General features: G+C 46.9%; 1 protein-coding gene across 1 annotated transcript in view; it reads left to right on the top strand.

Moving 5' to 3' along the window:
• The window catches only part of LOC132470373 (receptor-type tyrosine-protein phosphatase gamma-like), a 94,728-nt gene extending 74,902 nt beyond the window's left edge, over window positions 1-19,826 (top strand). Inside the window, 16 exon segments of the mRNA XM_060068932.1 lie at window positions 3,312-3,403; window positions 5,740-5,831; window positions 6,636-6,732; window positions 6,936-7,018; window positions 7,545-7,679; window positions 8,099-8,233; window positions 9,019-9,191; window positions 10,415-10,550; window positions 10,817-10,963; window positions 11,857-11,950; window positions 12,651-12,727; window positions 13,390-13,518; window positions 13,909-14,055; window positions 14,916-15,058; window positions 16,866-17,001; window positions 17,651-19,826. Of these exon segments, the coding sequence (XP_059924915.1) occupies window positions 3,312-3,403; window positions 5,740-5,831; window positions 6,636-6,732; window positions 6,936-7,018; window positions 7,545-7,679; window positions 8,099-8,233; window positions 9,019-9,191; window positions 10,415-10,550; window positions 10,817-10,963; window positions 11,857-11,950; window positions 12,651-12,727; window positions 13,390-13,518; window positions 13,909-14,055; window positions 14,916-15,058; window positions 16,866-17,001; window positions 17,651-17,800 (1,966 nt within the window). The 3' untranslated portion in view covers window positions 17,801-19,826.
• The last annotated feature ends 112 nt before the right edge of the window (window positions 19,827-19,938 follow it).

Genomic DNA, 19,938 nt, shown 5'->3' with positions numbered 1-19,938 from the left:
CGAAAACATGCATACATAACCATTCCGAGCGACTATGATGTGTACGTACATCTCGCTTTAGAGGAAATATTTTTAATAGAACTCAGTTCCCCCCTCGGTGAAAGAGATAAAATATTATTCATCTTATCCTGTCACTCCCCTGGGTGTGATGGGAAAGACCTAGAGGCCCTTAAAATGTGGCAGGGGCCCCAGCTGTGGCCCCAGCTCGCAGCTGATTTCCAGCCACACAGTAATTATACACACCGAGCCTTGGCCACGCTTTGGCTAGCTAGCAGACCAAGCGGTTCCCCAAAGGTTCCCCCTCCCGCGTCCACGCGCACATCCCTCTCGCCTCGTGCAGCTGTTTCAGGTCTCCCTGCCCGGGGGACTTAGCTAAGATTCTACTAGAAAGAGGGTAACTCCTAACAAAAGATTCTCGGTCTTTGTTGGAAGACTCTTTGTGGATGGTTACACATTTGGTTGTTATGTCTTTCCTGTTGGCATGGTTAGTTGAAAGAAACGCAGCTTCGGTTACGTCCTTCCACCGTCTGACGAAACGGATTCTGGTTGTGGATGATAAAAAATAATATAAAAAGTATACGTGTGTGTGTGTGTGTGTGTGTGTGTGTGTGTGTGTGTGTGTGTGTGTGTGTGTGTGTGTGTGTGTGTGTGTGTGTGTGTGTGTGTGTGTGTGTGTGTGTGTGTGTGTGTGTGCTCCTCTGTGCTTGCATGTCGCCACACGCTCCTCTCGGAGGTTGCGTTCATCGGGTAATCTCGGCAGTAACACAGTGTCTGCCGGCTGTCGGCGGCTGACAGGTCAACGGAAGGCGTGATGGCGGCGTAGCGTTTCAGGATATATAGCGGGGAGTGAATGAGGACAGGCAGCTCTCGGCTGTGAAAGGGGGCGTCACGGTGATTGTGACAGTTGCCAGACATTGTCTGCCTTCCCCCGGGGGGAACTGGACCATGATGAAAAGACTGGATCAACTCCCTCACATCCTGGCTGTCTTGGTCCCGTGTCTGTTCACTCTCTGTCTTGTCAATCTCCGCCGACTGGGAGGCTATTGGAGCACTTTGCTGCAATCAATCTCTCGGTCCCCCCTTTTTTTTCCTTTTTTTTCTCCGCTCTTTTCGCTTCTGCCCGAGAATTGTCCGAGCGCTTGGCGTGAAGAGGCCGTCCCAATCACGCAGGCTATCTCTCAGGTGAACTCCAACGTCGTCCGTGGTATGGCGATACGTCGGTCAGAAGCCCTTTTATTTATTTTTGTATTTTTTCTTATTCTTTTATGTTGATGTTGTCCTCATTTGTTCCCCCATCACAAACAACAGCCTACGCGGCTCCCTGCCTTAATGCGATACAATTAGTTTTCTAGAACAGCGCGAGGCAGTGCAGCTGCAAGCCTCTGGGGCACGGGGGGGGCCCACAGATGCTCAGCAGAGAGGCGGCCATCTGCAAACGGCTGGTTTTAAAAACGCTGGCCGCGCCGGCTCCCGGAGAGGCCCCGAGTCAAGTGATTCCTCGAAAGAGAGATGCATCAAAAAACCGGTTCTAGGATAGATGTCCGTGGCGCGGCAGCCCACTCGCACCCTCATCTCCATTCCCTCACCCCCCCCCCCCCCCCCCCCCCCCAGCCCACCTCCTCGTTGGTTCCAGCCCATTCTTCCTCGGCCCTCTGTGGGGAGCGGGGGAGGGGGGGGGGGGGATGCAGGGTGTGGAGCAGAGGTAGTGACGGAGCCGGTTAGTTAGCCACGCTACATCTGACCCACCCGACGGGAGTCATTAGGGTGTGCAGCTGTGACGCAGGCCAGGAGCTAACTGCGCTCACACGGTCTCCCTCAGTCCTGCTCCCTCTCTCGCCGTCTCCCCATCTCTCTCTCTCTCTCTCTCGCTGGGAAATATCCTAAATGCTGTTTACTTTGGGGTTTTCGGCCTCTTTTTCGCACACAAAGAATGATCAACCTCTGCACCCTGCTCTGCATGAAGCACAGGTAGGGCGCCTCCTTTTGGTCCAGAATTCTTGCAGTATGCCACTGGGAAGGGAAATGTGGAGGGGCTTATAGCAAATGGGGCTAAGACATTCAGGTGTTGGGGCATGGACATTCAGGGGAGGGGGTGACAAGTCAAGCGGGTAGGGGGAAGACATTCAGGGGAGGCTGCTAACACAGCCAGGGTGTAGGAGTGACGCATCAAGGGGGTAGGGGTAAGAGATCCAGGGGGTAGGGGTAAGAGATCCAGGGGGTAGGGGTAAGAGATCCAGAGGGTAGTGGTAAGAGATCCAGGGGGTAGGGGTAAGAGATCCAGGGGGTAGGGGTAAGAGATCCAGGGGGTAGGGGTAAGAGATCCAGGGGGTAGGGGTAAGAGATCCAGGGGGTAGGGGTAAGAGATCCAGAGGGTAGTGGTAAGAGATCCAGGGGGTAGGGGTAAGAGAAGACCGGGGTAGGGGTAAGATATTTAGGGGGTAGGGGTGAGAGATCCAGGGGGTAGAGGTAAGAGATCCAGGGGGTAGGAGTAAGAGATCCAGGGGGTAGAGGTAAGAGATCCAGGGGGTAGGGGTAAGATATCAAGGGGGTAGGAGTAAGAGATCCAGGGGGTAGGGGTAAGAGATCCAGAGGGTAGTGGTAAGACACAATGGCCTCTTTTACTTCTGAGTTACAGAAGTAATCAAAGTCATCACTCCGTGCGCGTGCACTTTTCTTTATGTTGTGTTTATCGGCAGATAAAAGAAACGATTTCATGAGATTGATCTTGTGGATCAAACATAGTTCACTGCTTGATGCAAGATAATGAAAATGCCTTTTCTTCTTTTGTACTTGGTGGCGGCTGGCTTTTTTTCTTTTTTTTTTTTTCGCAGTGCTTTGCCCTGAAGTGGAATGCTAATTCTTCTGGATAAGTGTGACACTTGGCTCTTTGTCGCTGTTTGTTTATCTTTTTCCCTGGCTGTTGTTGGCTCACACCCGCTCCCATGGGCCACTCAACTCCATTGACACTTACCTTGGCGAGAACGGAGTTGAGCTTTTAGAAGGAAAAACGGTGGAACCGAACCTCGGTTGTAATTCCACTCACCGTTTAGAGGCTCACGCTGCAAATGGTCCCCTCCCATCTCCCTCCCCCAAAAACCCTGAAACAACAACAATCTGACATGGACAACACCGTGACAGACTGGACCTGGAAAACAATTTGACGCCGCCTCGCCAATGCGCCGTTTCATCGAGGATTCATCTGTGTTTGAGAACTGTGTGTGTGTGTGTTCGGCGCTGCCGTGTGTTACCTGCCACACCCGTCTGTAATCTGTCCTCCCCCTGTCTGTCCATCTGTCCGTCTGCGTCTACAGGCGGTTCTTCCAGACGGCCCACTTCTACGTGGAGGAGACCAGCTCTCCGCGGGTCGTGGCCAACGAAAACATCCCGATCATCCCCATACCGGGTAAGCCCAGCGTCTTGTGCACTACAAACTACGTTTTTTTCTCCCGCCCCCTTGCCTGCAACTTTGAAAATCTTAGTACGCCTATTATTGTCGTTGGAGTCTGAGTCATAAAGTTCAGACTTAAAGAAGAAACGGTCATGGTTGGATTGATTCTGAATTCAGCGGCTCGGTCCATCAATGAGGGGCAAAGGGGGGTGAAAACAAGTGGAGTAGAAATGCATCCGGGAGGGTTGAGTTACAGGGCCTTCAGTGGGACAAGGCGTCCGCGTAGCCAGTATCGATCGCTGCCTTATAGGAACCCTCCCCCCCTCCCAGCCCCTCTGGCTACGCCCATCCTCCACCGGGTTATCAATCATTTTCACAGGGTCGTTTACCACTTTGTTAGCTTAATGTCTTCATTTGCCCAGTTTCAATTCATTTATATGTAAATGACTCTGCGAGCACCACTGTGGGAGCGGCAGCTTCAATGGTCCAGGTAGCAGCGCGGCGGCGGCGGCGGCGGCGGCAGCTAGTCAATATTAAAGCTCCGCGGAGCCATTAGACTCACAGGGACTCTGGCTGTGACCCATTTCATGGCACTGATTCCTTATTTAAAGAGTACAGCTGCTGACAATATCGACTCTCCCACTGTTGGGCTTTTTACTGCGCGTCTGTCTCCTGGACGTTCCGTTCCAGCGCTCTCCTTTCGCCGAGTCACCGCGCATTTCTTGTTCTTCCTTGTTTCGGGGTGTCCGACCCCCTCCCCTCAAACCTCACACAACGCTCTGAGGACCGTAGCCGGGGAACGTCTATAAAGACAGATAAGGAAAGGTAAATGTTAACAGGACTTGGCTTAATGGAATGGAGATCTTTTCAATGGGTTATAAATTGCATCATTTCTCCGGCCACTTCGACATTTCAGAAGTTCTAAAAGTGAAACGACCCGAGAAGTCTCTGAGGTCATTCTCTATTTGGCGTGTGTGCGTGTGTGCGTGTGTGTGTGTGTGTGTGTGTGTGTGTGTGTGTGTGTGTGTGTGTGTGTGTGTGTGTGTGTGTGTGTGTGTCGCTGTCTGTGTGTGTGTGTGTGTGTGTGTGTGTGTGTCGCTGTCTGTGTGTGTGTGTGTGTGTGTGTGTGTCGCTGTCTGTGTGTCTGTGTGTGTGTGTGTGTGTCGCTGTCTGTGTGTCGCTGTGTGTGGGCGTCGGCCTGTGTGTCGGTGTGTGTCTCTGTGTCTGTGTGCGCATGCCCATCCATGTGCGAGCGTGTGTGTGTTTATCGGTGTCCTCTCCCGCCGTCCACAGCTTTTACAGTGGCTGTGTACAAGCTCACACACACACACACACACACGTGCGTGATGCAGCGTCCGTATGCAAATCTGCCCCCCCCGCGCCCATCTGTTTCACCAGCCGTACCACCCTGCACCCTGCACCCTGCCCTTGGCAGCTTTAGTTCATATCTTTTATTTATTTTTTTTCAATTGCTCTGTCAAACATCACATTTCCATTTTAATGAACTCTGCTGATTAGCCGGACGGACCTGTCTCGCGCCACAAAGCCAGACAGGCGAAGGGAAATACGTTTTGATAAATGAACAGGTAATGATAAAAAAAAAAAAAAGGTCTTGCGGCCACCTCTGCTGTGTTACCCAGTCAGGCGCATGCGGGCCCTCTTGGCCCCAGCTGTAATGGAGTATTAGTCATTGCCCAGTAATAAACTGGTCTCCCCGGTGGTGGTAGTGATGGCAGCTGAGCCTTTTGTCTGCCGTTGTCAGAGTGTGACCGGCGCCGTTTAGCCGTGTGTTGTTGAGGTCTCATGATGTTGTCACCAAACACGCGCGCGTTCGCTCACTTTAGGAAATGCTTGAAATGTAAAATGAAGGCTTCTGTCTGGGGAGTTTATCACGGTCAACGTCAGCCCTGCTCTGTGCTAGCAGGGGGAAGATGGGTGAACTATGTGTGTGTCTTTTTCTGCCCTGTTTTTGGGGTTATTTCTTTTGAGAGTTATGTTATGTTGTGCTGTGATGATTTTCACCTGAACTTGAGGCTGGTGCAGAGCCAGTGAGTGATCTGGTTTCAGACCTTGCATTATATTTGCCCTCTGGTCAAATGGGAAAAATGGGAAATCTAACAAATGACATCCTGGTTCCTTTTCTCTCTGTATTCTCCACACACGCCGTGGATGTCAACAGACCTTGTTGCTTTGTAGAAGATATACATCACACACACACACACACACACACACACACACACACACACACACACACACACACACACACACGTGTGCATGCTCGCACAACAAATGATCACTGCTAGTATAATGCTAATGTGTATATGCTAATGCTGATGTGTTTCCTACCACAGATGACATGGATGCCATCCCAGTAAAGCAGTTTGTGAAACATATCATGGAGCTCTACTCTAACAACCTGCAGGGCTTCGCCCAACAGTTTGAGGTACAGTCGAAACCGCCCCTCCCTACGTTGCTTAATTAGCATTGAAAAGCTATCGGGGTCACTGGAGACATGCATCGTTGTGTTTTGTTTTTGGCTAGCGATGGCTATCCTCGACGCATGTCCTCCGTAACTCCTCTGCAAATGAGGTCTGGGTTTAGGCGCTCATGTGGCGTAATGTCCTGTTTGTGAGTTTGCGTGTCGATGTTGGCGAACAGATGGATAAGGGAGGGAAAGAGACGCAAAGGTCGGACAGAATAAATTGGGATAGACGGAGGTTAATTAAACGGGGTGGAGTTGTTGGCGGGGTTGAATGGGCGAGTTCAGGGGCACATTTCCGCGTTGCCACAATGAAGGCGGGCAAACAGTTTCTGTACCTGAGGCCTTGTCTCTAATTAGAGGATGTATCCACCAGGGGCATCTACTTTAAGTATTGCTATTTGAATAGTATCTCTCGTTCAAATCCTCTATTATCATTATAATGTGAAGAAATTATTGAAGGCCTCCCCCCACTATGGGAGTATGCTCTGGTTGGCCAATCTTCACGAAACAACTCCTAACAAACATTTCCCTGATGTACATTTTCCTAAGTTAAACGAAAAAATAATCACTTTATTTTACAAACAAACATTTATTATCGAGTCGTTTTATTGAGTGATTTTCTTTTTTTCTATGAACAACACAATCATGCCCCCCACACCCCCCCCCCCCCCCCTCGCTACGCCTCGCTGACCTTGTACGTGTTTGTGTTGTCGTTTTGTGCGTTTGTGTATTTGTTTACCCCGCCCTGGCCGTCTCCCTCCCCAGGAGGTCCAGCGCTGCACGGCGGACCTGAAAATCACGGCAGAACATTCCAATCACTCCGACAACAAGCACAAGAACCGATACATCAACATCATGGCCTGTGAGTCCCGCTAACGCCGTGCCGAACACAAGCCTCCTTACTGTGGCACCCAGCGCCTCAGAATTGATAGCCACGGTTGGTGGTGGGTGGTGGTGGTGGTGGAGGAGGGAGATGGGGGAGGAAGAGGAGGAGGAGGAGGAGGAGGAGGAGGAGGAGGGAGAGAGCTTACAAATAACATGTCGGGGTCTCATTTCTTTCCCTAGATGACCACAGCCGGGTGAAATTACGAGCGCTGGCAGGCAAAGACGCCAAACACAGTGATTACATCAACGCCAACTTTGTGGACGTAAGTCATGCTTTGTGATCCATGTTGGCCTATTTTGAAGTCAACTTTTCATTTATTTTTACCTTTATTTTCCCCTGTCTGGTTCTGGTCTGGTAGCTCACTCTGGGTTTTTCCGCCTCTGTATGTTAATCGCGTAAAAATACTGATATTAATTCTGGGTTTGAGTTCCATTGAAACCCGAATGTTAACGCTGAGCACGGCCGGAAATCTGCCGGGAATTTCCACTCAGGCGGCGGAATCATTAAAAAGAGAGAGAGGGAGAGAGGGACATTGTTTTTCATTTGCCACAATCAAGGTCACATAATTTTCGTGCTTTATAGGCGACGTCTAAACGAATGAGCAAATATGATTTAAAATAAATGAATTTCGCAGCGCACACCCTCCATTAAAGCATCACTCAGGGCTCACTCCTTGATCAATAGAGAGTCGGATGCCGCTAATTAGTATTGCATTGATCGCCCCTCACATCTCATTCACAACCGGGCCGTCTCATTCTCCCCTGCTTCCCCCTCTCTCTGGTCTTCAGGGCTACAACAAACCCAAGGCCTACATCGCCGCCCAAGGCCCCCTGAAGTCCACCTTCGAGGACTTCTGGCGCATGGTGTGGGAGCAGAACAGCGGCGTCATCATCATGATCACCAACCTGGTGGAGAAAGGCAGGGTAGGTGGAGACCGGGTGGCGGGTTGCATAGGGAGGGACGGCGTGATGGACTGGCTTGTGTCAGTGGCTACAGGGTGTTGGAACCCCAAGCTGGAAGGCACCGGCTTCCGTCCTCAACGTTCGCGGCCTAACCTGTAGGAGATGCCTCCAACACCCTACATGCTCCTTAATGCCACTGTTACGATTCTGTCAACCAGCAGAGGATTTTATTCATGGGAATGGTCTTTAATGGGCAGGTGTTGCATCTTGCTCAAGGGTGCCTATGAATGCGGAATCTGTGTTCAATCCCACCACTCTTGCATACCCCTAATCTCGCTCAAAGTCCCTGTGCGGGAAGGCCTCTGCCAAATAACAACTAAACAAGAATGCTTCTGTGGTGCTGTGTTTTGAAACCCTCTCTGGTTGTGACTCTTCCCCAGAGGAAATGTGACCAGTACTGGCCCAGCGAGAACAGCGAGCAGTACGGCAACATCGTGGTGACCCTAAAGAGCACCAGGGTGCACGCCTGCTACACGCTGCGCCGCTTCCTCATCCGGAACACCAAAGTCAAGAAGGTAGGAGTGACTGTGGCCCCCCCCAGCAGAAGCCTCTGCCCTCAAATCCCCCTGTTTTTTTTTGAGGTCATCCAGGGGTTGGGACCGACGTCCCAAACCCTGGAGACAGAAGGCTCTGGATCCTGTCGGAACGTGTAGCAGGATAGCGTTGTCACCACCGGCCATGGTTCTCAAACCTTCTGGTCAATAATTTCAACAGAGTAGCTCCTACACCGGCACAAAACCTTTTTGGGAGAAAAATTATACAATTAACATAATAATGAAAACATGAACATTGAAAAGGTGAAAAAAAACTCACCATTTAGGCCTCTGCTTCATGAAATTGTTGGCTAATTTTTAAACACCAAAGAAGCACAATGCCAGGGGAGGCTCAGAGCATGTAGAGGTGAATCCCATTAAATTATATTCCTCCTGAAACTGATTTGCGTTTCTGGATGCGCTTTCTTTTTCACAGATTCACCTTTCTCCTTGTCAGATTTAAGTTTCTACCACTTGAACATTTTCTTTTGTCTAGCTTTCAGAATTGAATATTATGATTTTTATTACATTTTCATGCCGTACTCCAATGTACCCCTAGGGGTACGAGTACCCCCGTTTGAGAACCACAGGTCTATTGTGTTGGAGTCCAATTCAAAGAGCCCCACAAAGGGTTTGACTCCCCAACGTCCACAAGCCCATCACTCACTCTAACCTCTCCCTCCCCCCCCCCTCCCCGACCCATAGCGTCTTTCATCCCTACCACCCTACGTATGGATGACACTGTAAATACCCGATGTGTGTTGCAGGGGCAGAAGGGAAACCCGAAGGGCAGGCTGAACGAGCGCACGGTGGTCCAGTACCACTACACCCAGTGGCCCGACATGGGGGTCCCGGAGTACACCCTGCCCGTCCTCACCTTCATCCACCGCTCCTCGGCCGCCCGCACCCGGGACATGGGCCCCGTGCTGGTGCACTGCAGGTAGGGCCCCTGCAGAGCCTCACGCCTAGGGCTGTGAGATTTATCGAAATTTTAATCACGATTTCATCAAACTCGAATAATTATTTTCGATTTCAACATCTTCTATTCAAACATTTCAGATTTTTTAAGGGCAAATTTCAAGGTTCTCACTTACAAAGGGGTTTTTTTTGGAGAGAAATGCTGAATAAATGCGTCATGTTTTCATTATCCAACTGAATAATCGTGATTTCAATATTGACAAAGATAATCGTGATTGTTATTTTTTTCCATAATTTAGCAGCCCTACTCACACCTGGCGCATTCACAATGGGGGAAAAAAACTGATTTATTTGATATATTTTTTATCACTTCTGGTAAGAAGAGTAGAGACAACATTTCAAGGTGGAAGTTCAGCTTAAATTTTTATCTGCCGTATACGGCACATAGAAATCCTCCCAGCGCGTTGAGTTTATCGACTTTGCCCAGGCCTGTCGGCGTGGGAAAAGCCCCGCCTCGGACTCACTTCTCGTGTACCGTCTTTTTTTGTTACATCGTCCGTTACATGGGTCGCTACGTGCTTTATAGCAGCCTTGGTAACGTTGTCCATAGCGTCCTTCGTTGCGGTCTGTCAGGGCGTCTGTTACACCAGTTGTTACATCGTTCATAACGTTGTTCGTGACGTCGTTGGTTACGCCGTTCGTAACATGTCTGGTCACACAGTTCGTATTGTTGTTCATTACATCGTTCGACATCACTAGTCCTGACGTGTGCGACCTACATACCTATTTTCACTACACTTCCTCCTGCACCGTGTTGAACACTTCCATCTCACACATTAGTTCTCCTCGCAATTCCAGCCAGTATGAGTGCGTGTGAGTGTGTCCTGAGTGTGTTGGATTGACGCACTTCGTTGTTCTGTCCCTCTCCTCTTCTCCTCTCCCTCCCCCTCTCAAACTCTCCCTCTCTCTCCCCCTCTCCCTCTCTCTCCCCCTCTCCCTCTCCCTCCCCCTCTCACTCTCTTCCTCTCCCTCTCTCTCCCCCTCTCCCTCTCCAACTCTCCCTCCCCCTCTCACTCTCTTCCCCTCCCTCCCTTCCTCCCTCTCCCTCTCCCTCCTCCTTCCTCTCCCTCCTCCTTCCTCTCCCTCTCCCTCCATGTAAACACCAGTGCTAGTTATCCTGGCTCACAGCTCCCTCTATGGGTTGGCTCTCTTTGACGATGGGTTTTGTGTCCTGTTGGTTTCCAGCGCCGGTGTCGGGCGGACTGGCACCTACATCGTCATCGACAGCATGCTCCAGCAGATCAAGGACAAGAGCACAGTCAACGTCCTGGGGTTCCTCAAACACATCCGAACACAACGCAATTACCTAGTCCAAACGGAGGTATGCCTAGCTCCCGGCATGGCACGCACTAATGAGCCAATGAACACAACTTGAATATATATACTCACTCACTCTCTCTCTCACACACACACACACACACACACACACACACACACACACACACACACACACACACACACTCGATTGGGCCCCCTCAGCGTTATAAGCAGTATCTGTTTTCCTTGTTGTTTCTTTTCTTCCCTGCCGTTCGTGGCGTCTGATCGGTCTCTCTCTCTCTCTCTCCCGCGGTTTCTCGGGGCGATCAGGAGCAGTACGTCTTCATCCACGACGCTCTGATGGAGGCCATCCTCATCAAGGAGACGGAGGTCCCCGCCTGCCAGCTACACGCCTACGTCAACGGCATCCTCAAGCCAGGGGCCACCGGCCGCACGTGCCTGGAGAAGCAGTTCAGAGTGAGTCCCCGCACACGCGCATAAACGTATACACACACACACACACACACACACACACATATACATATACACACGCACATACACACACACATACTGAAGCACATATATGTATATATATGTATATATATATACACACACACACACACATAAACACACACACACACAGACACACACACACACACACACACACACACACACACACACACACACACACACACACACACACACACACACACACACACACACACACACACACACACATATATATATATAGACACACACAGACGTACACATGTGCGCACATACGCACACTCTCACCCAAGGCCCTGTTAGTACAGCTCATCAGCTGACAGCTGTGATTGATGCTTCTTGCTGCAGACTCGGGAGAAGGCGTGCTAGCACCGCGGCTAGCTAGCGGAGTAGGGCTAGCGCGTTGGCCTGCAGGGTACCCTAAAGGGTGCATGTAACCACAGGAGAGTCCTTTGATGTGGGCTGTAATAACATGCCAGCGTGTTTTTGAAGAATGCTGCACGTTTCATGAGACTTCAAGCATTTTTTTATGATTTCTCTTTTTTTTCTTCTTTTTTTAAAGCATTGGGGCAACAAACTAATTGGACTCCCAGATAATAAGAGTTTTGACGTTGAGGTCTTGAGAATTTGTAAATTGGAGAATATATCACTTCCTCTCAGAGGGCCTAGTCAAAGCTCCCACCTCGGGCCTTAAGAAAGAGTTTCAAGGCATGAAAACAACAGTTGGGAACGTTGAATAGCGCGCAAGCCCTACACGGTGTTACCACAATCCACATGGCTTCCTGTTTTATAACCAAGTTTCACATGACAACCCCCTCCCTCCCCTCTGATGTTCTCCCTCTCCTCCTCCCTCCCCCCTCCAGCTGTTGTCCCACTGCAACATGAGGTTTGTGGAGTGCTTCAGTGCGCAGAAGGACTGCAACAAGGAGAAGAACCGCAACTCCTCTGTGGTTCCCTGTGAGTAGAGCCCTCCACCGCCTCTCCCAGCGTCCTGCTCCGACTCTCGGCTCCCGCTTGGTCGTCATCGTTAGAGCGAAGGCCCAGCAGCACATATAGGATATATAGGACCTCATGTCCCATATATCCTTTGTGTATTGATATAGTATATAACTACACAGTATGTGTGTATTCATATATATTTTAATACACATATAGGACATCATAATAATAATAATAATAAATTAAATTTATATAGTGCTTAATATGGTACTCTAAGACGCTTGTTATGTCTTGTTATCATGTCCTTTATATATTAATGCATACATAGGATATATGGTGACGTGATGTATATCCTATATGTGTTATATGTATATATGAATACATATACGATATACTGGACGTCAATACAAATATAGGATATTTAGGACATAAGATATATATTAATACACACACGTATATATCTACGTATATATAATCTGCGTGTGTTTCTGTATATTCATCAGCAGTATATGTATATTTTTCAGTTTCAATGCGTTCTCTATAGCCTGAGAGCAAATGTGTTGCCATAGCGACAGAAACACAGGATAATGACTGTGTGAATTATTAGCCATTCAAATATATGGCAGAGCTGAGTCTCAAAAATCCTGTTTTATTCTCTCTCTCTCTCTCTCTCTCTCTCTCTCTCTTTCCCCCCCCCCCCCTCCCTCTCCCCCATTAGCGGAGCGTGCCAGAGTGGGGCTCTCTCCTCTCCCTGGCATGAAGGGAACGGATTACATTAACGCGTCCTACATGATGGTACAGTATGAGCAGCTCAGTCCTGCCCTGTTTGTTTTCCCTTACTGCCTCTTTTTTAATCCACTGTCCGCATCCGCTCTCCCCTGCTTTGTCTGAAACCAACATATTATAGTGTCGCTAGGCTAAGCGCCACTGGAACATTTTCAATAACAATTTAGCTTTTTCTGTGTGCGTGTGATTACTGCACTAGATTGGGTTATGCCTGTAGAGAGGAACAACGTCGCTACTGCGCTGGGGAGCGTTGTCTTTAACACGTACAGACAATGCCTGTTCTCCATGTGTTGGTTGAGTCGATAACAATGACTTAATATAACGAGAGAAAAGGCGGGCAACCATTATCATGAGCCATGTGTATGAGATAGTCAGTGATTGTCATGAGCCATTAGTGTCTGATAGTGATTATCACGACGGATTGGTATCTGATAATCATTGATTATCATGAGCGATCGGTTTCTGGTGCTCATTGATTATCATGAGCGATCGGTATCTAATAATCATTGATTATCATGAGCAATCGGTGTCTGACAGTCATTGATTATTATGAGCGATGGATATCTGATAACCATTGATTATCATGAGCGATCGGTATCTGATAACCATTGATTATTATGAGCGATGGGTGTGGGGATTAAATGCTGACCCGTGATCTCTTGCACCCCCAGGGTTACTACAGGAGCAACGAGTTCATCGTGACCCAGCACCCCTTGCCCCACACCACCACAGACTTCTGGCGCATGATCTGGGACCACAACGCCCAGATAATCGTCATGCTGCCTGACAACCAGGGCCTGGTGGGTACTGAGGAACTCAGGGACTTGTGTCTCACTCACCAACGCAGCCACACCTGTCGGTTTAGTATTTGCTTGGAATTGTGTTCACGCCGCACTGAACTGAACTCAAGGGAATGTGGTTGGCGGTGGACAGGTTTTATTCTATAAACAGCGAAAACTTTTGAAACAAAACCGATGGCAGCAGTGGAAAACGAAGTTTGGTTTTCAGTTGAAATGTGCAACAACAAAAAAAGTGCTTTGTTTTTTCAAAAGGCGGTGAAAGCAGACTTGGGGTCATTGTTAGAGGAAAATGTTGTTGTTTTTTCCGTAACCTCGCAAAGGTCTTAACGGTTAACAAAAAAAATGTGGTTATAACTTGCTGAATTGTGCGCACGCTGTGTTTCCCCGCAGGCGGAGGATGAATTTGTTTACTGGCCAAGTCGAGAAGAGGCCATGAACTGCCTGGCCTTCACTGTCACGCTCATTAGCAAAGACAGACTGTGCCTCTCCAACGAGGAGCAGATCATCATTCACGACTTCATCCTGGAGGCCACTCAGGTGACGTTAAGACACACATACACACACGTGTTTGTAGTTCACTCACACACGCAGGCAGTCACTAAGGGTTCATAGTCGCACACGTAAACAGTCGCACACACGCACACAGTCACACACATACTCCCTCACACACTCACCCCCCCGAAATAAAAGCTAACTCCTTGCGAAGCAATTTGCAGTTTACACTTAAGTGTCTCTCTGTATGTGTAGAGGTGTATTTGTGTGTGTGTGTGTGTGTGTACTGTGTGTGTGTGTGTGTGTGTGTGTACTGTGTGTGTACCTGTACATTTGTGTTTGTAGTTCGACGAAAGTTACACTTATGGGAGACCATTTACTGCATACCCCCTACCCCCGCACACACACATAGCATATACTTCTGGTTCTCCATTTTGATATTCAGTTCTGGCTAGAGATGGACTTTGGCATGGCCGCTGCATGCATTATACATCATCATAGCATACAACATTCAGAGGCTTCAAGGAGGTTGAAGCTGAGGTGCAGCAGCAGCAGAGGACGTGTGTGTGTGTGTGTGTGTGTGTGTGTGTGTGTGTGTGTGTGTGTGTGTGTGTGTGTGTGTGTGTGTGTGTGTGTGTGTGTGTGTGTGTGTGTGTGTGTGTGTGTGTGTGTGTGTGTGTGTGTGTGTGTGTGTGTCAACTGGCCGTGTTTACTGTGTGTCTTAACTGTGGTCTTAACCATGTGTCTTAACCTTGTCCTAACTGTGTGTCTTGTTCAGATGTGGATATCAATATACAGATGCTTTGAACGATTGAATGAAACACTGATGTGGATCTCTACCGTTCCGGATGCTGTCTGCATGGCATTAACACTCGTCTCTCCTCTCTCCCTCCTCACCCTGGCAGGATGACTACGTGCTGGAGGTGAGACATTTCCAGTGCCCCAAGTGGCCCCACCCAGACGCCCCCCTCAGCAGCACCTTCGAGCTCATCAACGTCATCAAGGAGGAGGCCATGACCCGGGACGGGCCCACCATAGTGCACGATGAGTACGTTTACAGGAACCCTAGTTCACCAAGAGTACGTTTACAGGAACCACAGTTCACCATGAGTACGTTTACAGGAACCCTAGTTCACCATGAGTATGTTTACAGGAACCATAGTTCACCATGAGTACGTTTACAGGAACCATAGTTCACCATGAGAACGTTCACAGGAACCATAGTTCACCATGAGTACGTTTACAGGAAACACAGTTCACCATGAGTACGTTTACAGGAACCATAGTTCACCATGAGTACGTTTACAGGAGTGCACGATGAGTACGTTTAAGGTAGTTAGTTCACCATCAGTACGTTTACAGGAACCATAGTTCACCATGAGTATGTTTACAGTAGTAAGTTCACGATGAGTACGTTTACAGGACACCATAGTTAACTAGGAGTATGTTTGCAGGACACCGTAGTTCACCAGGAGTATGTTAACAGGACACGATACTTCACAATGAGTACGTTTACAGGACAACATAGTTCACGATGAGTATGTTTACAGGATGTTTTACTTGTCCTAAGATGACACCTCTGTGAAGAGCTGAATCTTCTCTAACCTGAAATCATGGTTAAAGGATAATTGCCATCTTTCCATTTTATACCTTTATACATCAGGACTATTAAGTAATGAATCAACATTAGGGATGAACCGATGTATCGGACGAACATCAGTAACGGCCGATATTCGCGTTGTTGACGGCCATCATCGGAAAATGAGATGACATTCACCGATGGTAGTGGCCGATGTTCACATGTTTAATGCTTCCTCCTCTTGTAATGTCACTGGAACATGTCTTACAAACTGCATATCGCTGATCTTTCTCCGAGACAGTGAAATACTCCCACACGGCCGACATTTTCTTTCACAATTATTTGTAAACAAACCATACTTGCACACGGGCGGCTTTTTTTTCTTTCTGCCGTATCACTCCACAAGCGTCCTTGGTTGCTAAGCGACGTCAACGTCTTTGGCAGACTATTTTTCAGCTGATCAACACTACGAATGCTGCTAACAAATAAATTGTAAAAAGACACATCGTGTGAAGGTATTTTTCTGGCCATAGTTTCCATATGCTAAAGACGTGTGTAGAGACGTGTCTAAAGACCGTCATGCAGGCTGTGTTCAGTCAAATAAATAGCGATCTGTTTTCGGCTCATGTAGGCCTATCTGCCTAAGCCCACGTTGAAATAATTTTGATGTTGAATGTTGATGGCGCAGTTGTTGAAATAAACAGATTGATTTCACACAAATCTTAAAAGCCTCTCCCTGGGTCATTCTGTGTGCGTGTATACGAGGTGCGTGTCTGCGTGCGTGCGTGGGGGGTTAGGGTTTGATTCCCTGGCACAAAAGGGGGAATAAATAACAACAACAAAAAACACATCGGTGTCGGCCAAATTGTTATTTTAAACATCGGTATCGACCCAGAATTTCACAATCGGTGCAACCCTAATTAACATACTCCAAGGTTTACCTTATAGACGCAGACAAAGTTTCACTCACCATGACTCCTTGGTGAAGCTGAGGTTAATGTAAAAAATAAAGCAAGCAAAAAGAAATCCTCAAACCTGGCCTTCTGCTGCCTAGTCATCAGTTGTCGCGCTCGGCCAAGGACAGCGAGAACCCCCCCCACTCCCCCCAGGATAATGATATCACCGAGTCATCAGCTCTCCTACTGATGCAGCCAGAGACGAGCGTCTTGGATGTAGTCAGCCCTGACTGCATCCAAGAGGCTCGTCTCTGGCTGCGTCAGGACGAGAGCTGACCTTCTAGGATGTGCATTACTGAATTGGATCCCCCCCCCTTCAGGTACGGCGCGGTGAATGCCGGGACTATGTGCGCCCTGATCACCCTCTCTCAGCAGCTGGAGAGCGAGGGCGCTGTGGACGTCTACCAGGTGGCCAAGATGATCAACCTCATGAGACCCGGGGTGTTCACCGACATCGTGAGTACCCCCCCCCCCCCCCCCCCAGGGTTTATGTTTACTAAACCCTGGGGGGTTTAGTAAACATAAATGGTCAATGGTTCATGTTTACTAAGGGGTACACATTCAGTCCATGGTTATGTTTACTAAGGGGTACACATTCAGGAATGGTTATGGGGTATATTAGTATATTAGTATATTAGTTAGTGAGGTCCCCCCTTCACTTTAGGCGTCTTTGAGTGTTATTAATTATTATTATTATTCATGTTTAACCTCTGTTTTCCTTTTATTCCTAGTCTGTTTTACATAGTTTTGAATGATGAATATATGCTCTGTAAGGTGACCTTGGGTGTCTTGAAAGGCGCCTCTAAATTAAATGTATTATTATTATTATTATTATTATATGTTTAAGAAGGGCTAGATACTCAGTCCATGGTTCATGTTTATTAAGGGGGACACATTAAGGAAGGGTGAGGACTACTAGTTCCACCGTCTATTTCTAAAAAATATATGATTTTAGAAATGTGGAAATCACAAGGAGAAAACTTCGATTTTTTTCCAACAGTGAAACATGAAGCTAAAATCAATGCCAAATTAAATAAATGATCACAAAACTCTGAACTTTGCAACCTTTTGATTATTAGCGACTGTGTTCTCCTGTGCATTACAGGAGCAGTACCAGTACCTGTACAAGGCCATGCTGAGCCTGGTGGGCTCCAGGGAGTGGGAGCCCACCAGTATCATGTACATGGAACCCACCGAAGACATGGCGCTGGTGGACGTATCGGACCCGGCCAAGAGCATGGAGTCTCTGGTCTGAGGAGGCCTCACCACACAGATGGGCTGCAGGAGAGGTACTCGATTTATGAAGAAAACAACGGAAAAACAAACTGTCGTCGGACTTCAGGAGGGGGGACAAAAAACTTTTGTCAGGCCTTTTTCGCCAGACTGAATAACCTTATTACTTTTTTACATTGAGGGAAAAAAAAAAAAGTTTTGGGATATTTATTTTTTGTCATTTCTCTCCTTTTTCTTTTTCTTTTTCGTCTTTGATGTTATCCTGCTGAGTGCACCTGTTGTTGTTTTTAAGTTGAAGTGAGGGAAAAGCAGCTCTGTCTAGTTTGCACTACACTATCAGTGTTACTGCCTGAATCCAATCGAGTCACAGTCCACACGACTAACCCCATAGGCTACGCTCTACGTGTACATTGTTTGGACTCCAATTAATTGTTTTTGGTTTTTCTAACCAGCTGGATGGCTTAAGTTAAGTGATATCGGACACGTTTTCCACACACTTAACCACAGAAGCTTCGTTAAACCGTCATCCCTTTATATAGATTTCTACCACGCACCAAGTGGTTTACAGCCACAACCGTCAATAAACTACTTTAGGCTTTTCTACTTCACTCATCACTGCAGTCTTGTAATCGTTTTTATTTCGCTTTTCTGGTCCTTTAACATCTAATGTGAGCTTTTATTCATTCATGCTATGATTTATACTCAATATATTCTTTGTAATATATGCTATGACGTTAATTGTCTTTGATGTCCCATGTATCTATACTTACAGACCTTTCACCCACTATTATTATTATTGCTATTATTTATTTTGAAGACACAAAGTAATAATGAATAGCCTTGAAGGCCTTCATCTTTATTTTTTTTACAGCCTCGTCGAAACACAGCCATTGTGATTCAATTGTAGTCAATGTGATTCGGTTGTGGTCACCACTTCTGTTCTTATTTACCCAATTACTTAGCAATGCATTATTTGTATCCAAAGAAATGGTTTCAAATCCTAACCAGATTTTTTGTTTTATTTCATCTTTGACATTTTTCTCAATTAAGAGTGGAGGGAAAATCGATTCGGCTTCATACAGCTCAGATTCCTCCAGGCAATTTAGGCAGGTTTCTGTCTACTTAACAAGCCACCATCGATCGCTGTACATCAATGTTTTATATATAAACTTTACAATTTTGTTTCATCCAGGCTTATATATCGTCTGTGTGTGCGGACTCTTTATTATGAAAAAAAACAACAATAACTCCAACCATCAAAAGCTATTTTCCTTCATTGATTGATATATCTATATCTATATCTATAAATATATACACTCTCTAGAGTGTATTTTCTACGTTCAGTTATCTGCTTAAACCCACTTCTCTACCAAAGAGGAGGTTGCCAACTCAAGTGAAATCTCTCCAACATTTGGAGATGCGTCCAGATTTCAGATTATTTAGCTCAATAATGAACTGTTCTCTGTGACAATTGTTCCTTTTTTTGTTTGTCTGGTTTTTGCCGTTTTAGCTTTTTTCTTTCACTTTTCTTGTTTTACAAGATTTCTCACCGTTTGATATTCCTATGCTACTTAACAGTATGTATAGACTTGTTTTGTAAGCCATGCGCACATATATTAAAAAAGAACAAACTTAAACGTTTAAATATATTCTTCATTGTCATAGAATCCTATATTTTCATATAAAAATTGGTCAGCAAATTGGCCCTAGAAATGGAAAGACATTTGAGTAAAAAAAGAGTAAGACTCAACCCAGAGCTAAATTCACTATTCTGAAACGTGTCTTTCCTTCTAAGGTTCATACTGGTATTATTTAAAAGGTCCGGATATTCCCAATATAAAAAAAGTTACTACCGTATTTTAGTCAGGTTGGCAGTTGGTGTATTTTGTAAGTCAAAAAAATGAACAACAAATGGTTTTGTCCATTATATGATGGTATCATAGTGTTGTAATGCTATGATACTGTGATATACCGTATAATAGTGTCATGGTGTTATTTAATACGGAAAGTGTATTGTTATACATTAAATAAAGTATGGTGGGTTTTGATGTGCTGTATCCTGATATAAAACGATTGCAGATTGAGTTATATTTGGTGAAGCCTAAATACAATCCCATTGGACATTCATTGTTGAGGCTGTTCCAGTGGTCAATGGTTTCC

The sequence above is a fragment of the Gadus macrocephalus genome, chromosome 13 (assembly GCF_031168955.1).
Source record: "Gadus macrocephalus chromosome 13, ASM3116895v1".
Lineage (NCBI taxonomy): Eukaryota > Metazoa > Chordata > Actinopteri > Gadiformes > Gadidae > Gadus > Gadus macrocephalus.
Note: the sequence above shows the minus strand (reverse complement) of the source record. Positions and strands in the feature narration are given on the sequence as shown.